Source organism: Primulina eburnea, chromosome 4 (genome assembly GCF_022965805.1).
Source record: "Primulina eburnea isolate SZY01 chromosome 4, ASM2296580v1, whole genome shotgun sequence".
NCBI lineage: Eukaryota > Viridiplantae > Streptophyta > Magnoliopsida > Lamiales > Gesneriaceae > Primulina > Primulina eburnea.
The window spans coordinates 9674988-9693208 of record NC_133104.1 but is presented as its reverse complement, the minus strand read 5'-3'; the positions used below and the strand labels follow the sequence as shown (position 1 = coordinate 9693208).

The 18221-nt window shown below is 38.2% G+C and overlaps 2 protein-coding genes across 4 annotated transcripts; one reads left to right on the top strand and one right to left on the bottom strand.

Moving 5' to 3' along the window:
• Positions 1-2290: 2290 nt before the first annotated feature.
• Positions 2291-3751, top strand: LOC140830077 (uncharacterized). Its single transcript, XM_073193359.1, has 3 exons — positions 2291-2564; positions 2671-2702; positions 2780-3751. Exons 1-3 carry the CDS (start codon positions 2291-2293, stop codon positions 3749-3751), a joined length of 1278 nt encoding a protein of 425 aa, XP_073049460.1.
• A 4756-nt stretch (positions 3752-8507) lies between these two features.
• LOC140829774 (uncharacterized) lies at positions 8508-9603 on the bottom strand. 3 transcript variants are annotated; one of them, XR_012117523.1, is made up of 4 exons: positions 9554-9603; positions 9308-9475; positions 8707-9138; positions 8526-8631 (listed from the first exon to the last, which is right to left on the bottom strand). XR_012117523.1 is itself a non-coding variant. In XM_073193064.1 (3 exons), exons 1-3 carry the CDS (start codon positions 9578-9580, stop codon positions 8596-8598), a joined length of 231 nt encoding a protein of 76 aa, XP_073049165.1. In that variant the 5' UTR covers positions 9581-9597; the 3' UTR covers positions 8508-8595. The 3 variants fall into 3 exon arrangements, 1 of the variants encoding a protein (XP_073049165.1); XR_012117522.1 differs by having other exon boundaries at positions 8707-9223; positions 9554-9597; XM_073193064.1 differs by lacking the exon at positions 8707-9138 and having other exon boundaries at positions 8508-8631; positions 9554-9597.
• Between the last annotated feature and the right edge of the window lie 8618 nt (positions 9604-18221).

Here is an 18221-nt window from a genome sequence, read left to right as displayed (position 1 = left end):
GCTGGTAGTGAGGTGATGCCTAATCCATCGGGGAGGAGGTCTGAGTACCCGCATACCCGAGGTAGTAGTGTGGAGATGCCTGGTCCATCTGTATTTGTGGCTGATGACCCGAGGATCCGAGCTGACTGTGAGGAGATGGTGTAGCTTAGGGTAAAGAAAGCTAAGGACCTAGAAACTCAGGCTGGAGATCGAATTGCCATGCGGCGATAGCGGCAGGGAGTGGCTGAGGCATTGGTCTAGTGATCAGTAAAAAGAAATCGAAGGAAGACATGGTGTTTGATAGAATGTTCAGAACGCTCTGGCTCTAGAGGTTGAGGATTGAGCTCGAGGAGATGGATTCGGAAAGAAAAAGAATTGATATGGACTCAAATCTACTAAAACATTATCAAGATATTCTCATATCTTTTAGATAAGAAAATAATCTCGGGTAGATATCGACCTGGGTTCAAATTGGAAGAAAATATTCTTATCCGAGTTAATGCGTCTAGTTGCTTATAAATACAAAGGCTTGTACCATATTTTATTCATTCGCATATTCATAATATACAAGATATTACTGTATCCCATAGAATTTCTCTTTTTTTGTGAGCTTATATTTAGGGTCATTTGCAAATATGAGCTCCAAACAAAAAAATATTAAGGGCTTCAGAATATTTTTTTTGGTCAATAGACCTTATTATAATTAATAATTAATCTAAATATTAAGTAATAGGGTTTTGAGCTAATTGAGAAAACCCAAACTTCCCCTCCCCTCCCTCCTCGTTCTTTCAGGTCACGCTCACAACTTTGGTCTCTTCTTCCTTTGCATCAATGCTATTGTCCATTTACTCCCATTTTTCTCATTCTCAATCTTCATTTCATTCTTAGCATTCTCAACCTCTTCATTTTCTTTTCTCCAAGGTATTTTATTTGGCCATTTATGTTTTCATAGGAACATTGGAATATCAGTATAAGGTATTTTATTTGGCCATTTATGTTTTCATGTGTGTGGATTATCAGATACTCAAGTAATTTGATTTCTATTCGGTTTGTTAAAACATTTAATTCAAGTTAAATTATATATTTCAGTCGTCAATAGCATTCAGTCGGTCGGTTAAATCATATATTACAGTCAGTCGGTCGGTTAAATCATATATCACAGTCGCTTAATATCATTCAGTCAGTCGGTTCATATTCAGTAGGTTGAAACATTTATTTCTGTAGGTTAAGTTATGCATTGCAGTCGGTCAATATCATTCTTATAGTTATATATTTTCAACTCCCTTACATCCATTATTTATATTTTTTTTTTCAGATTGTGTGGACAGCGATATGATTCAAATCTTAATTAATTTTGATGGTGAATGGAAGGTTGACGGTGAACATAAATATTCATGGTGTGATGTAAGTAATTCGGGATGGCACGCTCTATCTATTGATGATAGTAATGTAAGTATTGAAGATGTTGAAGATGCAATTTTTGAGACACTTCATTTGGATAGACATGATATGATATTGAAGCTAAGTTACTTGCCGAAATTTGAGGCATCTAATCAAGGCCAATATATATATATAAAAAGCTCAAGAGCATTGAAAACATATCTGTCTTTTGGCGTTTCAAATGTTAGACCTTTGCTTCATGTTGAAATTATCAAAACAAGTGGCTTTGAAACAAGTTATGAAAAAACTGACAATGCTAAAGATCTTGAAGTTTGTAGAGATCATAATGATGAGATGGTTGACAATTGTGAAACTGAAGTATATGGTGGTAATGAGAGAACATATGATGAATATTTTGATGGAGTATTTTTTGAGAATGACTTAGACAATGAAATGAATGAGCATGAGAATGGGGTGGATGAAATAACATGTATTGATAATGTGGTAACAGAAATTGTTGAGAATGAATTTGTTGTGAATGAGAATCATGTTGAAGAACTTACATTGTGCACAACACATAATACACAAGTTGAATTTTCTTATCCTGAACAAGATGTGCAAGATTCTACATTATTAGCCACAGTAGGAGATGTTGAAGGGAATGTGACTTATTCTTTTAATGATTTGTCTATTTTTTTGTCGGTCAAGAGTTTGAGAGTAAAGATGAATTTCAAACAGAATTGTTTAAGATTTGTTTAAATGCGTCCTTTGAAATAGATGTTCGAAAATCCAACAAAAAAATTTTTGATGTTAGATGTGTTACACCGAGTTGCAGTTGAAATACGTGCATCACAAATAGAGAATTCATCACAATTCTCTATACGTGTTTATCAATAACACACATACTTGTGACCTTTCATATCGGAGGAAAATGCATCGACAAGCAACATCAGACTTTGTAGCAAAGATTTTGGTTGAAAATTTTAAAGGACAACTCAGTTTGCCTGAACCAAAAACCATAATTACAATGATGCAAAATAAAGGTGTTGAAATTAGTTACTTCAAAGCATGGAGGGGAAGACAACTTGCTTTGGATAAGTTGCTTGGCAGTCCTGAAGAGAGTAATCGAATTATGCCTTCATATTTGTACATGATTGAACAAGTGAACAGAGGCTCAAAAACTGATTTGGTGACAGATTCAACAGGTAGATTTAAATATATGTTTCTAGCATATGGGACATGCATTGATGGACTTCTTAGAATGAGAAAAGTTATATCTGTCGATGGAACGTTTTTAAAATGCAAATATAGAGTTTGTTTACTTGTTGCTACAGCCCAAGATGGTGACTTTCATCAATTTCCTATAGCATGGGCCATTGTTGACTCTGAGAATGATGATTCATGGACTTGGTTTTTGTAGAAGTTGAAGGAGTTTATTAATGATGATCCTAACTTGGTAATAATTTCTGACAGACATATATCTATTATTAATGCTGTTCGTACTGTATATGAGCATGCATCACATGTACATTGCTCGTGGCATCTTTCACGGAACCTTAAAAGAGTGTCTAGCGGAAAAGGTGGGATTGATTTGTTTATGAAAACAACATATGTATACAAAGTGTCTGAATTTGATAAGTTGTACGGATGTTTGAAAGAGAGGTATCCCAACATTGCATCGTATCTTGAAATGCATTCATCTCCTGACAAATGGTCTAGAGCTTATTCCCCTGGTGCTAGATACAATATAATGACGACAAATGGGGTAGAGTCAATAAATGCAAAACTTAAGATTGAAAGAGAGATGCCTATTATAACATTGTTGGATGCAATTCATAAATTAACTTCAAAGTGGTTCAACAAGCATGGAAATGTAGCAGGTTCAGCTACGACGACACTTACTCCATCGACAGAGGCTATCTTGAGAGCTAATTTTACATTGTCACAACGTTTGAAAGCATCTCAAATCAATGCATTTGAGTATCACGTATACGGTGATGGGAAGCATGAAGTTGTTAATTTATCTGATAGATCTTGTAGTTGTCGAGTGTTTCAAATTGATAAAATTCCATGCGCTCATGCAATTGCAGCAATTTATGGGGCAAAATTAGATTTGTATGACTTTTGCTCGCCCTACTACTCATCACAAATGTGGGCCCTCGCTTATGCTGATACCATATATCTGGTGCCCATTGCAAATGAATGGAACATTCCAGATCATTTTAAATACAATGTATTTCCCCCGGATGTCAAGAGGAAACGTGGTAGAGCACAAAAGGAAAGAATTCTTTCTATTGGGGAGTTTGGTCGGAAGCGAACTAAAAAATGTGGTGTATGTCATGAATATGGCCATTACCGAAAAAAATTCCCTAAGAGACAGACTGATGTATAGACGAGTTGTTCAATTTTTTGTTTACGATGTTGTATTTGCATGTTGATTAGTTTTTGTCAAGTTTGTTGTTTGAACAGGTTGTGCATGCAGATTCAATGTATGTAATTATGTTGATTAAGCGTTTTTATATTTATGTTGATTCAATGTTTTTACTCAGTCGGTTGATTCAATGTATATATTTAATCAGTCGGTTAAACGTATATATTTCTGTATATATTTAATCAGTCGGTTAAACGTATATATTTCTGTTGATTCAATGTTTTTAATCAGTCTGTTGTTGTATATATTTCAGTCGGTTCAATGCAAATATATTTCAATGTTTAATCATATATTTTAGTTAATGCATATATTTCAGTCAGTTCAATGTGTTCAATCAGTCAGTTAATGCAAATATATCAGTCGGTTCAAAGTGTTTAAAACAGTTGTTTTAAAAGCATACATTTCAATTAACTAGTGTTTCCAGTGGGATAAACTCTTTATTTCGGTCAGTTATACCATACATTGCGGTCGGTTCAGCGTGTTTAATCATTTGGTTAATGTAAATATATCAGTTGGTCAAATGTAAAATCGGTCGGCTATGAAAATATATCGGTCGGTTAATGCAAGAATAGCAGTCGGTTAATGAATATAGTTACTAAATCAATCGCTATAATTACTAAGTGTCATATAACTCTAATACTCTATCTAATAGTCAGTATAATCGACTGAAATTGTATGTTATATATAGAGTATAGTTACTAAATGCCATACAACCCTAATTAGGTATAACAAATCAATCACATATATAGTTACTAAATGTCACATAACTCTAATGGTCTATGTGAGAGTCCGATGATTTATGAGATTGAAATGACATTCTCATTGATGCTCGTTACAAATCAATCATATATAGAGTATAGTTACTATATGTCATATTTTAGTCAGTTAATGAAACTTAGTTGCTTTAATGTGTTTAATAAGTCGGTCAAAGCATATGTTTCAGTCGGTTATTAAAAGATTTCAGTTGGTTCAATGTGTTTAATTAGTCAGTTAGTGAATATATTTTAGTCTGTTAAAGAATATATTTGGACATTTGGATTCTTGAACTCATCTAATTGCTTGAACATACTTAATACTCCGTCTTCGATCACCATCAAAGCTGTACGATCGAGTATAGTTACTATCAATCACATATAGAGTATAGTTATTAAATATCATATAACTCTAATGGTCTATCAGAGAGTCGGATGATTTATAAAGCTGAAATGACATTGTCATCGATTGATCATAGCAAATCAATCATATATAGAGTATAGTTAATAAATGTGTTTAATCAGTAGGTGAAAACAAATGTTTCAGTCGGTTATTAAAAGATTTCAGTTGGTTCAATGTGTTTAATTAGTCAGTTAATGAATATATTTTAGTCGGTTAAAGAATATATTTTAGACATTTGGATTCTTGAACTCATCTAATTGCGTGAACATACTTAATACTCCGTCTTCGATCACCATCAAAGCTGTACGATCGAGTATAGTTACTAAATCAATCACATATAGAGTATAGTTATGAAATATCAGATAACTCTAATGGTCTATCAGAGAGTCGGATGATTTATAAAGTTGAAATGACATTCTCATCAATGTGTTTAATTAGTCAGTTAATGAATATATTTAGTCAGTTAAAGAATATATTTGGACATTTGGATTCTTGAACTCATTTAATTGCTTGAACATACTTAATACTCCGTCTTCGATCACACCATCAAAGCTGTATGATCGAGTATAATTACTAAATCAATCACATATAGAGTATAGTTATTAAATATCATATAACTCTAATGGTCTATCAGAGAGTCGGATGATTTATAAAGTTGAAATGACATTCTCATCGAGTATAATTACTAGATGTGTTTAGTCAGTCGGTCAAAGCATATGTTTCAGTCGTTTATTAAAAGATTTCAGTTGGTTCAATGTGTTTAATCAGTCGGTTACTGAATATATTTCAGTTGAAATTTCGAGGACGAAATTTTTATAAGGAGGGGAGATTGTAACACCTCGAATATTGCTCATGGCTTGTATGTGTGTTATGTTAATGATGTTTAAAAGCATGATTATGGTTATGAGAACATATAGTGAAATTTTGTTGAAGTATTTGTATATTTGGTTGGTTCGAATTGTGGCGGTAGTTATGGGTTTTAGCATAAATATTTGGATATTGATTCAAATGATATGAGGTCTCTTCCATTAGATAGCTAAGATATAATACTACAACTTTCCTTACCCGGGGTCCGTGTATTTAATTTTGGCAGCCGTAATGGCACGGACCCTTACCTAGGGTCCGTGTATGTGCAATTTTCCCAAAAAAAAAAGATATTTCAGTAAGTTCAATGGGTTTAATCGGTGGGTTTTTGCATATGTTTCAGTCGGTTATAAAAATATTTTAGTTTGTTCTGTAGGTTTTATCAGTCGGTTAATTCATATGTTTCAGTCGATTAAGAAAATTTTCAGTTGGTTCCGTGGATTTTATCAGTTGGTTAATTCATATGTTTCAGTCGATTAATGAATATGTTTCGTCGGTTAATGAATGTGTTTCGTCGGTTAATAAATTATTTCAATTGGTGCAACATGCATTTCAGTCGGTCCAACACACCAACAAAATCCAACACACCCACAAATTCATTCAACCATATATCACTTCGACAAACCCATTTCAAATCTATTACATTTGAGAGACCATTTCATCAACATAAATCCGAGAGACGCATTATACAAAATCATTGCAAGTTCATAGAATCCATTCACCATACCATATAGATGTTGCTAAATATTTTCTATATGAATTCACAATCTGATCATTCAATGAATATGGAGACTGCTGAGACAACTCCACCTCAAATGTTTTGATCATCCATGCACCGCAATCAGAACTGTAAAATAAATTATTTTAAACTCATAAAATTATATCGAGATCAAATTATATATTAGATCGTGTATTTTTTTTAAAAAAAATCCAAAAATTCAAAAACATACCTGCTGGCATTTTGCGGAAAATCTTTGGGCCGTGCTACTATCCAAATGTCTGGAATCTTGACCTTGCAATAATGTAGAAGATGTTGAACTACATCTTCTATTGGCTCAATATAAACATTCATTTCAGCATCTGTATAGCAACTATGATTGCAATCATACATAGTAATGATTCCATCTTTCACGTTCACAACAACTGCTACCCAATGTATAGGCAAATTTAATGGAATCAATATGAAAGATGCATTTGCCCATGGTACTGAACTCCAACGACGACAATATCCATCAACATAGCGAAATAAATTCTCCCACTTGCTATTTTCAAAATCATCAGGAGCATTACGATATGTGAAGACCATATTTTGAGAAAAATATGGATCCATTATGGCAACATCCTGTTTTACAAAATGTGGTTATGTCTTCTGCAACACATATAAAACCATACATGCTCTCTTGTATGTGCTGCACATGTTGTAAGCATGTTATATATATAATATTATGATTAGAACATAAATAGAACACAAAATCCTACTCACGCTTTGATCGAGCCAGTGCCTCGGATCATAGTTGTCAAAGGCGCGCCGCGCCTCAGGCGCTAGGCAAAGCTTCAGCGCCTTATGGACAACCAGGCGACGGTGCATGGCTGGGCGAGCGCCTTTAGCGCCTTGAAGCCGCATTTCTCCGGGCGATGGGCGTTCCAGGCGTTCCGCCTCTTTGCAGAACCATGTGCGCATCGCATATCCTTTATTTTTTAATGACCCAAAGCCCAACTAAATAAGCCCATAACTAATTTCAGCCCATAAGTAATTTATTTTTAAAAAAAGCCTAGTTTTGCTTTGCATGTCGATACGTATTCTCATTTCTCCCCTGCCGATTGAAGTTTCTGCCGTGCCGTTCTGCGCACACCATTCTCCCCTGCCATTTCTGCGCACACCATTCTCCCCTGCCGATCGAATATTGAAGCTCCTGGACCTGTTCTTCTCTGCCGCAGCCGCAGACTTATGTTTTCAGGCCTCTCTTTCAACTTTTCTTCTCTGCCGGGCAGATTCTTCTCTTTCAGGCTTCTGTTTAGCATTAATTTTAAAAAAATAGCCTAGTATGGCCTAGTAGAACATAAATATATAATACATTCTCTCTATATTATCGCCTCGTGGCTAGGCGATCGCCTTTTGTCGCCTAGGCGTTCGGGCGATAGGCAGTGGCTCGTCGCCTTGACGTCGCCTAGTGCCTTGACAACTATGCCTCGGATTGAGAAGGTCCGTAAACCACGACTTGTAATATGATCCAAACACACCTGCTTTAGATAGATCATTCAATCTACTTATTTATTTAATAACAGTTGGCAATACTTTCTTAATGGAAACAAATTGCACCGGTTCAAATGAACCATTGTAAGGACCGGTATAACCAAGTGCTGCCAAAGCAGGTGTCTCGGGTAGCTGTATATATGGAGAGCGACAAAATTGAGATTTCGTACTCTTCCGAGCATCTACATATGTAATGCATGTGTTTTAGATACTAGTACATATCGTCAAATCATAATTCCAAAAAACAAGAATAAAGTACAGCACATAACCTTGTGAACTACGAGAGATGGTGTGATTTCCTGTGTTAATGGATTATCGTTAATAAACATAGTTGCTACATCACCAGCACCAACTAGGCTAGCATGTGCAGCTTCTTTATCACCACATTCAACGATAGAGGTATTTTGTGGCTCACCTACAACTACAATAAAGTATTAAAAAAAAGCATACTACAATTTGGATTTAAAAGAAAATATACCAAGATGTGTAAGTGGAGATGTGAATGGTTCAACAATCGCCTCTTGCCCAAGAGTCACTCCTTGATTGGAAACAGTTGTCCGTGGCTCACCTACAATTAAAAAAAACATATTATTATAATCAGATAAATAATTATCTCTATCATTTTAAAACTCACGGAGCTTACATTTTTCACGGGTCTTCTTTTTCTTAGATTGTGCAAAGACAGTGGTTGGTTCATCCAAGCGTATTTTGGATGAACTTGAAATGTTCAAAACTTCCATTATACGTTCAAGTTTGCTATCCAAATTTGAAATCATATCTTTCAATTGCACAAAGTTTCTGTCCACGTGCTCTTGTAAAGCTTTAACTTGTCCACTAGTATCTGATTGGCCGAGGACATCATCTCGTTCGACTTGATGGGATTGTTTTTCTAGTGTTTTTTTGGCTGGACAAAGTTTACAAGACCTCTTTGACTTATTTTTGGGACAAAGTTTCTTTTCATGGACTTCTTCTTTGGATTGAATGGTCTATTTAGATTCACAAAAAGTGGGATTCTTAGTGCAGTACACAGATTTTCCCTCCAACAACAATGAATTAATATAGGACAAATGGGAATCTGTACAAGAATTTTCAATGAAAATATCTCTAATATAAGGAGCAATAGATTCTTGATCTGTAGGTGACAAAATACTCCTTACAATCTGTAAATTTAACATATTTTAAATTAGTAATACATAAATAGAAAATATATTAATAAAACTAAATTATATGCTAAATACACTAACCTTTTTACCACTCTTTGATGCATCTAAAACGTCAATATATCTAGGAGATCCTTTTTTTGACCAGTTGTTGGAAATCCATTGGCACATGCGTGGAAGAGATGTATTGTCTCCTTCTCTTTGTTTCGCAAAACGCTCCCCAATACCACGAATGCATTCATATGCAAGAATCTAAATTCAAAAATTATAAAAACACATATAATCAACCATATTCGAATCATATGGAAAAATGCAAAAAAATTTAATTACCTGTAGCGGATTGATGAATCCAACCATATCATGGGTTCCATTGTTCGAAGTGTAATGCCCAAGATTTTGTATCATGTTAATCTGAGATTATTAATTATTAGTGGACACGATTATAACCCGGACCAAGAAATAGGAAGAGCCAAGAGGTGGGCCGAAAGTGTCTCGCCCGGGCGGAAGTTTTTGTCCACTCGAGCGAGACGGAATTCTGAAAGAGGGCCGAGAGTTACTCGCTCGGGCGGAAGTTTGTGCTCGCCCGAGCGAGACTGCTTGAATTGCGAGGGCCGAGAGTTACTCGCCCGGGCGGAAACTTATGTCCGCCCGAGCGAGAGACGTGGTTGGCCAAGGATGAGCCATTTGCCCTTGTGCATGCGGAAGTTGTATATATATATATATACACATGCATTTCTTCCGAGGAATGAAAAGGGAAATCAGGGGAAAACTTTGCTTCTTGATTCAAGAATTCAATCGTGCGATCAATCCGTCCGTTTGATTTTGATTCCGACTTCGGTACCGAGTTCCTATCGACGTAGGCTACACTTTGACGTAAGTTTTGCTACGTTTTGACATGCTTTGAAATTATGCTATTGTCAGAATTGAATGGAACTCATATATGGTGTTCTTGATATGTTAGACATCGTAGAATCGAAGTCAGATTAAGAAATAGACTGATTATGGAATTGTTGTGATTTTCTGATAATAATCAGTTGATACCGGACCGATTTGGATTATGGATTGATTATAGATTGTATTGGATATGGGTTATGGATTGTAACTATTATCGGGTGAATTGGTATAGACGGGGATATTGGAATTGTACCGTTATGCCGTTGATTTTGAATTAAATCCAGATTGATCAGATTATTATGGAATTGACTGGTATATTGACATAAGATTATTTATATTGTCATTACCAGACAGGCCTTGAGGTCAGGACTTTGACTGAGCGGGAAACCGAGACTGGAAAGAAAGGTATAAGTCAATGTGGTATTGGGAGATGGACTTGAGTCGGCTTGGACTTGGGTTTCCCTAAATCACATACTTTATTTATTGCATTGATATTTGCATTTATTTGATTAATATACTTGTGCTCTTGATATTTAGATGACAGGTATTAGTCGAACTGTCTTGTGACACACCGTGCCGGATAGTGTTGGTATCGCCACGGCACATTGCACGATGTCACAAGATAGGATGCTAGCGATAGAGCTACAGTCCATGACGGATAGGTCAGGACACTGGATGTATGGTTATATCGAGTAATGGAATCCATTACGGAATTCGATATAGGAACATCATATTTGGTTATATCGAGTAAAGGGGTTGGAATTCTTCTATTACGGAATTCGATATAGGAATACCGGGGCACTGGTTATATCGAGTAATAGAGATTATGGTTCCCTCCTTTACGGAATTCGATATAGGAATACCACATCTGGAAACCGGGATCCCTAGACTAGGATTGAGTCTAGTCTTAAATAATGTAGCTACGAGTATTGTTTATGTTTCGGATTAAGATACATATTCATGTTACCTGATTACATGCTTTATATTTGTTTATATGATTGCATGTTTCATTGATTTATACTGGGAGTATATTCTCACCGGTTTATCCGGCTGTTGTCTTGTCTGTATGTGTACTTGACAACAGGTGGGACAGGTTCAGGGTCGAGGAGATGAAGAGCTAGATCGTGATTAGAGTGGTGGCACCGGACTTGGACTAGATGTAGGGTTAAACACTTGACTTTAGTTTTAAACCCTAGTTTGAATAAATGTTGAAATACAGGACTGGTATTTTATATATATATACTGATATGTATATATGGTTTGATTTCACTACGTTCCGCATTTAAAAAAAAAAAAAAAAATTTAGACCCTGTTTTTAATTGATTAATTAGTCCCATTTATGATTAAGAACTTGATTAGCGTCCGGGTCCCCACAACAGGTGGTATCAGAGCGATAGATCCTTGAGATTTAGATAGGAGCTAGTGAGCGGGGTAGAATGAGATTTTCTTTCCTTGCTTTTGATTGCTAGCATGTTTACCGCTTTAATACATGTTACCTGACTTATCTGCTATTGATATGGTATTGTGTATTATTGGAATGGATCAGCTGTAAGATGATCCAGGGAGGCTTGAAACAGGATTATTGTTGGAACCGCTAACCCTTTTGGTTATCAGATATGCCTCTGAGGAGAATGCCAGAACAGGGGAGTACCTCGAATCCTCCCATGGATGTGACACCTACAGCAATGGAGAAATTGCTGAAACGGTTTCAGTCATTTCATCCACCGACTTTGAAAGGAACGGAGAACTCCGTGGATTGTGAAAGTTGGTTGGACGACATTGAATCACTGTTTGACTCTTTGGAGTATACGGAGGAAAAGAGGGCGAAACTGATAATACACCAGTTGCATGACGTTGCTAAACACTGGTGGATTACGACAAAAAGGGCATTGGAACAGCGAGGTACGGCAATTACCTGGAATGTGTTTAAGACTGAATTTTATCTACGGTTCTTTCCAGTTTCTTATAGGAAGGACAAGGGAGCCGAGTTTGCAAACCTGAAACAAGGCCAGTTGAACATTGAGGATTATGTGGCTAAGTTTTCGACATTGCTCCGATTTGCTCCCCACGTAGCTGAACATGATGAGGCCGTAGCAGACCAGTTCATAAATGGCCTAAATCCTGAGATTTTTACGCTGGTGAATACTGGGAGGCCCAACAATTTCACCGATGCCCTGAATAGAGCCAAGGGAGCCGAGGCAGGCCTGATGAGACAGAAAGAGGCTTCGTTTGTGCTTCCAGCACCGGGACAACAACAACCTCCTCGATTTGAAGGTGGCAGCAGCGGTAGCGGAAAGAAGGATTTCTTGAAGGCTAGAGGGAAGCAATTCAAGAAATCAGGGACTACCTCGTCCAGTTCGAGTGGCTCTAGACAGACCGGTCAGAGCCAGAGCTATGCAGGACCATACTGTGGTACTTGTGGAGGGAGGCATTCCACAGATCAGTGCCGAGGAGTAGTTGGCAGCTGTCGTATCTGTAGACAGCAAGGACACTTTGCTCGAGTGTGTCCCCAGAGGAGTGCCCAGGGATCACAGGCTGCTGAGTCATCTGGATCAGCGGCTCAGACAGGTAGACGACCGTCTGTCGTGCATACTTTTCAGCCAGCACCGTCTACTCTGTCACAGCAGAGGCCAGGAGGGGGCCAGATCGTGAGCCAGCCTCCGAGACAGCAGGCCAGAGTTTTTGCTTTGACCGAGGAGCAGGCACAGGATGCACCTGATGATGTAGTTGCAGGTAACTGTTTTATTTCTGGTTATCCTGCTTACGTACTGATTGATACTGGTGCATCACATACTTTTATGTCTGAGCGATTTGCTTTAATGCATTCATTGCCTGTTGAGTCCTTAGCTACTGTAGTATCTGTCACGTCGCCGTTAGGAACAGGGTTGATATCGGTAAAATCTGTGAAATCGTGTATACTGCAGTACGATGGGCATACGATTGATTTAGACTGTATGGTTCTTGGTTTATCTGATTTTGATTGCATTGTCGGCATCGACATGTTGATCAAGTACCGAGCTACAGTCGATTGTTTCCACAAGATTGTTCGATTCAGACCTGAGATGGCTAAGGAGTGGAAATTTTATGGTAAGGGTTCTCGAGCGAGAATTCCTTTAATATCTGCAATGAATATGACTCGATTATTGCAGAAGGGAGCGGATGGATTCCTGGTATATTCAGTTGACTTACTGAAAACGAGCCCAGCATTGGCAGATTTGCCAGTGGTGTGCGAGTTTGCTGATGTCTTTCCAGATGAGATTCCGGGATTGCCTCCGATTCGAGAGATAGACTTCAGCATTGAGCTAATGCCAGGAACAGTTCCGATTTCGAGAGCTCCTTACAGGATGGCACCGATCGAGTTGAAAGAATTGAAAGAACAGTTGGAGGATTTACTGGCCAAAGGATATATCAGACCGAGTGTATCTCCTTGGGGTGCTCCAGTACTGTTCGTGAGAAAGAAAGACGGGTCGATGAGACTTTGTATCGACTATAGGCAACTGAACAAGGCAACGGTAAAGAATAAATACCCCTTGCCTCGTATTGATGATCTGTTTGATCAGTTGCAAGGTTCATCTGTGTATTCCAAGATCGACTTGAGATCTGGATACCATCAACTGAGAGTCAAGGACTCTGATATCTCAAAGACAGCATTCAGAACGAGGTATGGACATTATGAGTTTATTGTCATGCCTTTTGGTTTGACGAATGCACCAGCGGTATTTATGGGATTGATGAACCGCGTCTTTCAGAAATACTTAGATGATTTTGTGATCATATTCATTGATGATATATTGATTTATTCAAAGAATATGATGGAGCATGCTAATCATCTGAGGACGGTGTTGAGAATTCTGAGAACTGAGAAGTTGTATGCGAAACTGTCGAAATGCGAGTTTTGGCTGAAACAGGTTGTGTTTTTGGGTCACATTATATCGGGAGACGGTATATCAGTTGATCCTAGTAAGGTTGAGGCAGTGATTTCTTGGCCGAGACCTACATCTGTGCCGGAAATTCGCAGTTTTATGGGTTTGGCAGGATATTACCGACGATTTATTCAAGATTTTTCGAGTATTGTCCAAACCGATTACACAGTTGACTCAGAAAAATGCCCCGTTTAATTGGTCTGAGGAATGTGAGACCAGTTTTCTTGAATTAAAGAAAAGATTAACCAGTGCGCCTGTGTTGACGATTCCTTCAGGTACTGGTGACTTTGTGGTTTATTGTGATGCATCTCACAGAGGGTTGGGATGTATACTGATGCAGCGAGGGCATGTCATTGCCTATGTCTCTAGACAATTGAAACCACATGAGACTCGTTACCCAATTCATGATCTTGAATTGGCAGCCATAGTCTTTGCATTGAAGATATGGCGACATTATCTGTACGGTGAGAAATTCGAAATTTATTCTGATCATAAAAGCTTGAAATATCTGTTTTCGCAATCAGAATTGAATATGAGACAGCGAAGATGGCTGGATTTATTGAAAGATTTCGATTGTGAAATCAAGTATTATCCAGGGAAGTCCAATGCAGCAGCTGATGCACTGAGTCGAAAGGTATGTGCACTATCCTTATCGACGATTGGTGTATCGAATTTGATAGAAGACTGCTGTTTGTCTGGATTAGAATTTGAAACAGATTATGGACCGTTAAGACTTTATACGGTGCAAGTAGAACCAGAGCTGATTATGAGAATTAAGGCAGCTCAGCGAGGTGATCAGAATGTACAGAAATCAGTATCGATGGTTAGAGCAGGACATCGATCAGAGTATCAGGTACGTGATAACGTCTTGTATGTGAATAATCGCCTGGTTGTGCCGAATGTTTCAGATTTGAGACGACAGATATTGTCAGAAAGCGCACAACAGTCGATTCAGTATTCATCCTGGTGGCAGAAAAATGTATAATGATTTAAAGACACAGTATTGGTGGAAACAAATGAAATCTGATGTGACCGAATTTGTAGCCAAGTGTCTGAATTGCCAACAGGTGAAAGCTGAAAGAAAGAAACCAGGAGGATTGTTACAGAGTTTGTCCATTCCTGAATGGAAATGGGATCACATTTCCATGGATTTCGTGACACAGTTGCCGAGATCCTCCCGAGGTTGTGATGCGATTTGGGTCGTGATTGATCGATTGACCAAATCAGCATGTTTTATTCCATACAAGATGACGTACCGATATGATCAGATGGCTGATATTTATGTCAAGGAAGTGGTTAGATTGCACGGAGTGCCGAAGTCGATTGTTTCAGATCGTGATCCTCGATTTACTTCGCACTTCTGGCAGAGTTTACAGCAAGCTCTTGGTACGAAGTTACATTTGAGCACCGCATATCATCCACAGACCGATGGACAGTCAGAGCGAACTATCCAGACCCTGGAAGATATGCTGAGAGCAGTGGTGCTAGATTTTAGCACTACTTGGCAAGATGCATTGCCTCTTTGTGAGTTTTCGTACAACAACAGCTATCAGACGAGTATTGAGATGGCACCATTCGAAGCGTTGTACGGAAAGAAATGTCGATCCACTCTGTATTGGGATGATATCTCTGAAGTTCCTGAGACTGGACCTGAGATGATCAGAGATATGACCGAGAAAGTGAAATTGATTCAGAAGAAAATGAAGGTAGCTCAGGACAGACAAGCCAAGTATGCCAACATCAGACGACGACCGTTGGTATTTGAGGCTGGAGACCGAGTATTCCTGAAGATTTCTCCTTTCAGAGGTGATAGCAGATTTGGCAAGAAAGGGAAATTGTCTCCACGATATGTAGGTCCTTATGAGATTCTCGAAAAGATAGGAGATCGTGCCTATCGACTTGCTTTGCCGCCTTCATTATCTGAGATACATGATGTCTTTCATGTATCGATGCTGCGGAAATATCTCCCTGATGATTCTCACGTAATTCGACCAGACGAGACTGAGCTGGATGAGACATTGAGTTATGTCGAGAAACCGATCCGGATTATCGATCGTAAAGAAAAACAGCTCAGAACAAAGACGATTCCTCTTGTGAAAGTACAATGGACTCGTCATGGGGTTGAAGAAGCCACGTGGGAGACTGAATCAGATATGAGACAGGAATTCCCAGCATTATTTCACTGATGTAAATTTCTTATACAGTGTTTGTATATACTCCTTATTGATACGAATGAAATGCTCGTGATTTCGAGGACGAAATCGTATCTTAGGGGGGGAGAAATGTAATGCCCAAGATTTTGTATCATGTTAATCTGAGATTATTAATTATTAGTGGACACGATTATAACCCGGACCAAGAAATAGGAAGAGCCAAGAGGTGGGCCGAAAGTGTCTCGCCCGGGCGGAAGTTTTTGTCCGCTCGAGCGAGACGGAATTCTGAAAGAGGGCCGAGAGTTACTCGCTCGGGCGGAAGTTTGTGCTCGCCCGAGCGAGACTGCTTGAATTGCGAGGGCCGAGAGTTACTCGCCCGGGCGGAAACTTATGTCCGCCCGAGCGAGAGACGTGGTTGGCCAAGGATGAGCCATTTGCCCTTGTGCATGCGGAAGTTGTATATATATATATATATACACATGCATTTCTTCCGGGGAAAGAAAAGGGAAATCAGGGGAAAACTTTGCTTCTTGATTCAAGAATTCAATCGTGCGATCAATCCGTCCGTTTGATTTTGATTCCGACTTCGGTACCGAGTTCCTATCGACGTAGGCTACACTTTGACGTAAGTTTTGCTACGTTTTGACATGCTTTGAAATTATGCTATTGTCAGAATTGAATGGAACTCATATATGGTGTTCTTGATATGTTAGACATCGTAGAATCGAAGTCAGATTAAGAAATAGACTGATTATGGAATTGTTGTGATTTTCTGATAATAATCAGTTGATACCGGACCGATTTGGATTATGGATTGATTATAGATTGTATTGAATATGGGTTATGGATTGTAACTATTATCGGGTGAATTGGTATAGACGGGGATATTGGAATTGTACCGTTATGCCGTTGATTTTGAATTAAATCCAGATTGATCAGATTATTATGGAATTGACTGGTATATTGACATAAGATTATTTATATTGTCATTACCAGACAGGCCTTGAGGTCAGGACTTTGACTGAGCGGGAAACCGAGACTGCAAAGAAAGGTATAAGTCAATGTGGTATTGGGAGATGGACTTGAGTCGGCTTGGACTTGGGTTTCCCTAAATCACATACTTTATTTATTGCATTGATATTTGCATTTATTTGATTAATATACTTGTGCTCTTGATATTTAGATGACAGGTATTAGTCGAACTGTCTTGTGACACACCGTGCCGGATAGTGGTGGTATCGCCACGGCACATTGCACGATGTCACAAGATAGGATGCTAGCGATAGAGCTACAGTCCATGACGGATAGGTCAGGACACTGGATGTATGGTTATATCGAGTAATGGAATCCATTACGGAATTCGATATAGGAACACCATATTTGGTTATATCGAGTAAAGGGGTTGGAATTCTTCTATTACGGAATTCGATATAGGAATACCGGGGCACTGGTTATATCGAGTAATAGAGATTATGGTTCTCTCCTTTACGGAATTCGATATAGGAATACCACATCTGGAAACCGGGATCCCTAGACTAGGATTGAGTCTAGTCTTAAATAATGTAGCTACGAGTATTGTTTATGTTTCGGATTAAGATACATATTCATGTTACCTGATTACATGCTTTATATTTGTTTATATGATTGCATGTTTCATTGATTTATACTGGGAGTATATTCTCACCGGTTTATCCGGCTGTTGTCTTGTCTATATGTGTACTTGACAACAGGTGGGACAGGTTCAGGGTCGAGGAGATGAAGAGCTAGATCGTGATTAGAGTGGTGGCACCGGACTTGGACTAGATGTAGGGTTAAACACTTGACTTTAGTTTTAAACCCTAGTTTGAATAAATGTTGAAATACAGGACTGGTATTTTATATATATACTGATATGTATATATGGTTTGATTTCACTACGTTCCGCATTTAAAAAAAAAAAAAAAAAAAATTTAGACCTTGTTTTTAATTGATTAATTAGTCCCATTTATGATTAAGAACTTGATTAGCGTCCGGGTCCCCACACGAAGA

Bases quoted from the DNA above. Each gene is read 5' to 3' on its own strand.
- LOC140830077 (XM_073193359.1), top strand. From the start codon at position 2,291: ATGCATCGACAAGCAACATCAGACTTTGTAGCAAAGATTTTGGTTGAA. The intron at 2,565-2,670 runs GTAGATTTAAAT...ATGCAAATATAG, and splicing joins TTTGGTGACAGATTCAACAG to AGTTTGTTTACTTGTTGCTA. The intron at 2,703-2,779 runs GTGACTTTCATC...TGGTTTTTGTAG, and splicing joins TGTTGCTACAGCCCAAGATG to AAGTTGAAGGAGTTTATTAA.
- LOC140829774 (XM_073193064.1), bottom strand. From the start codon at position 9,580: ATGGTTGGATTCATCAATCCGCTACAG. The intron at 9,476-9,553 runs GTAATTAAATTT...TTTTGAATTTAG, and splicing joins GATTCATCAATCCGCTACAG to ATTCTTGCATATGAATGCAT. The intron at 8,632-9,307 runs GTTAGTGTATTT...TTTTAATTGTAG, and splicing joins CATCAAAGAGTGGTAAAAAG to GTGAGCCACGGACAACTGTT.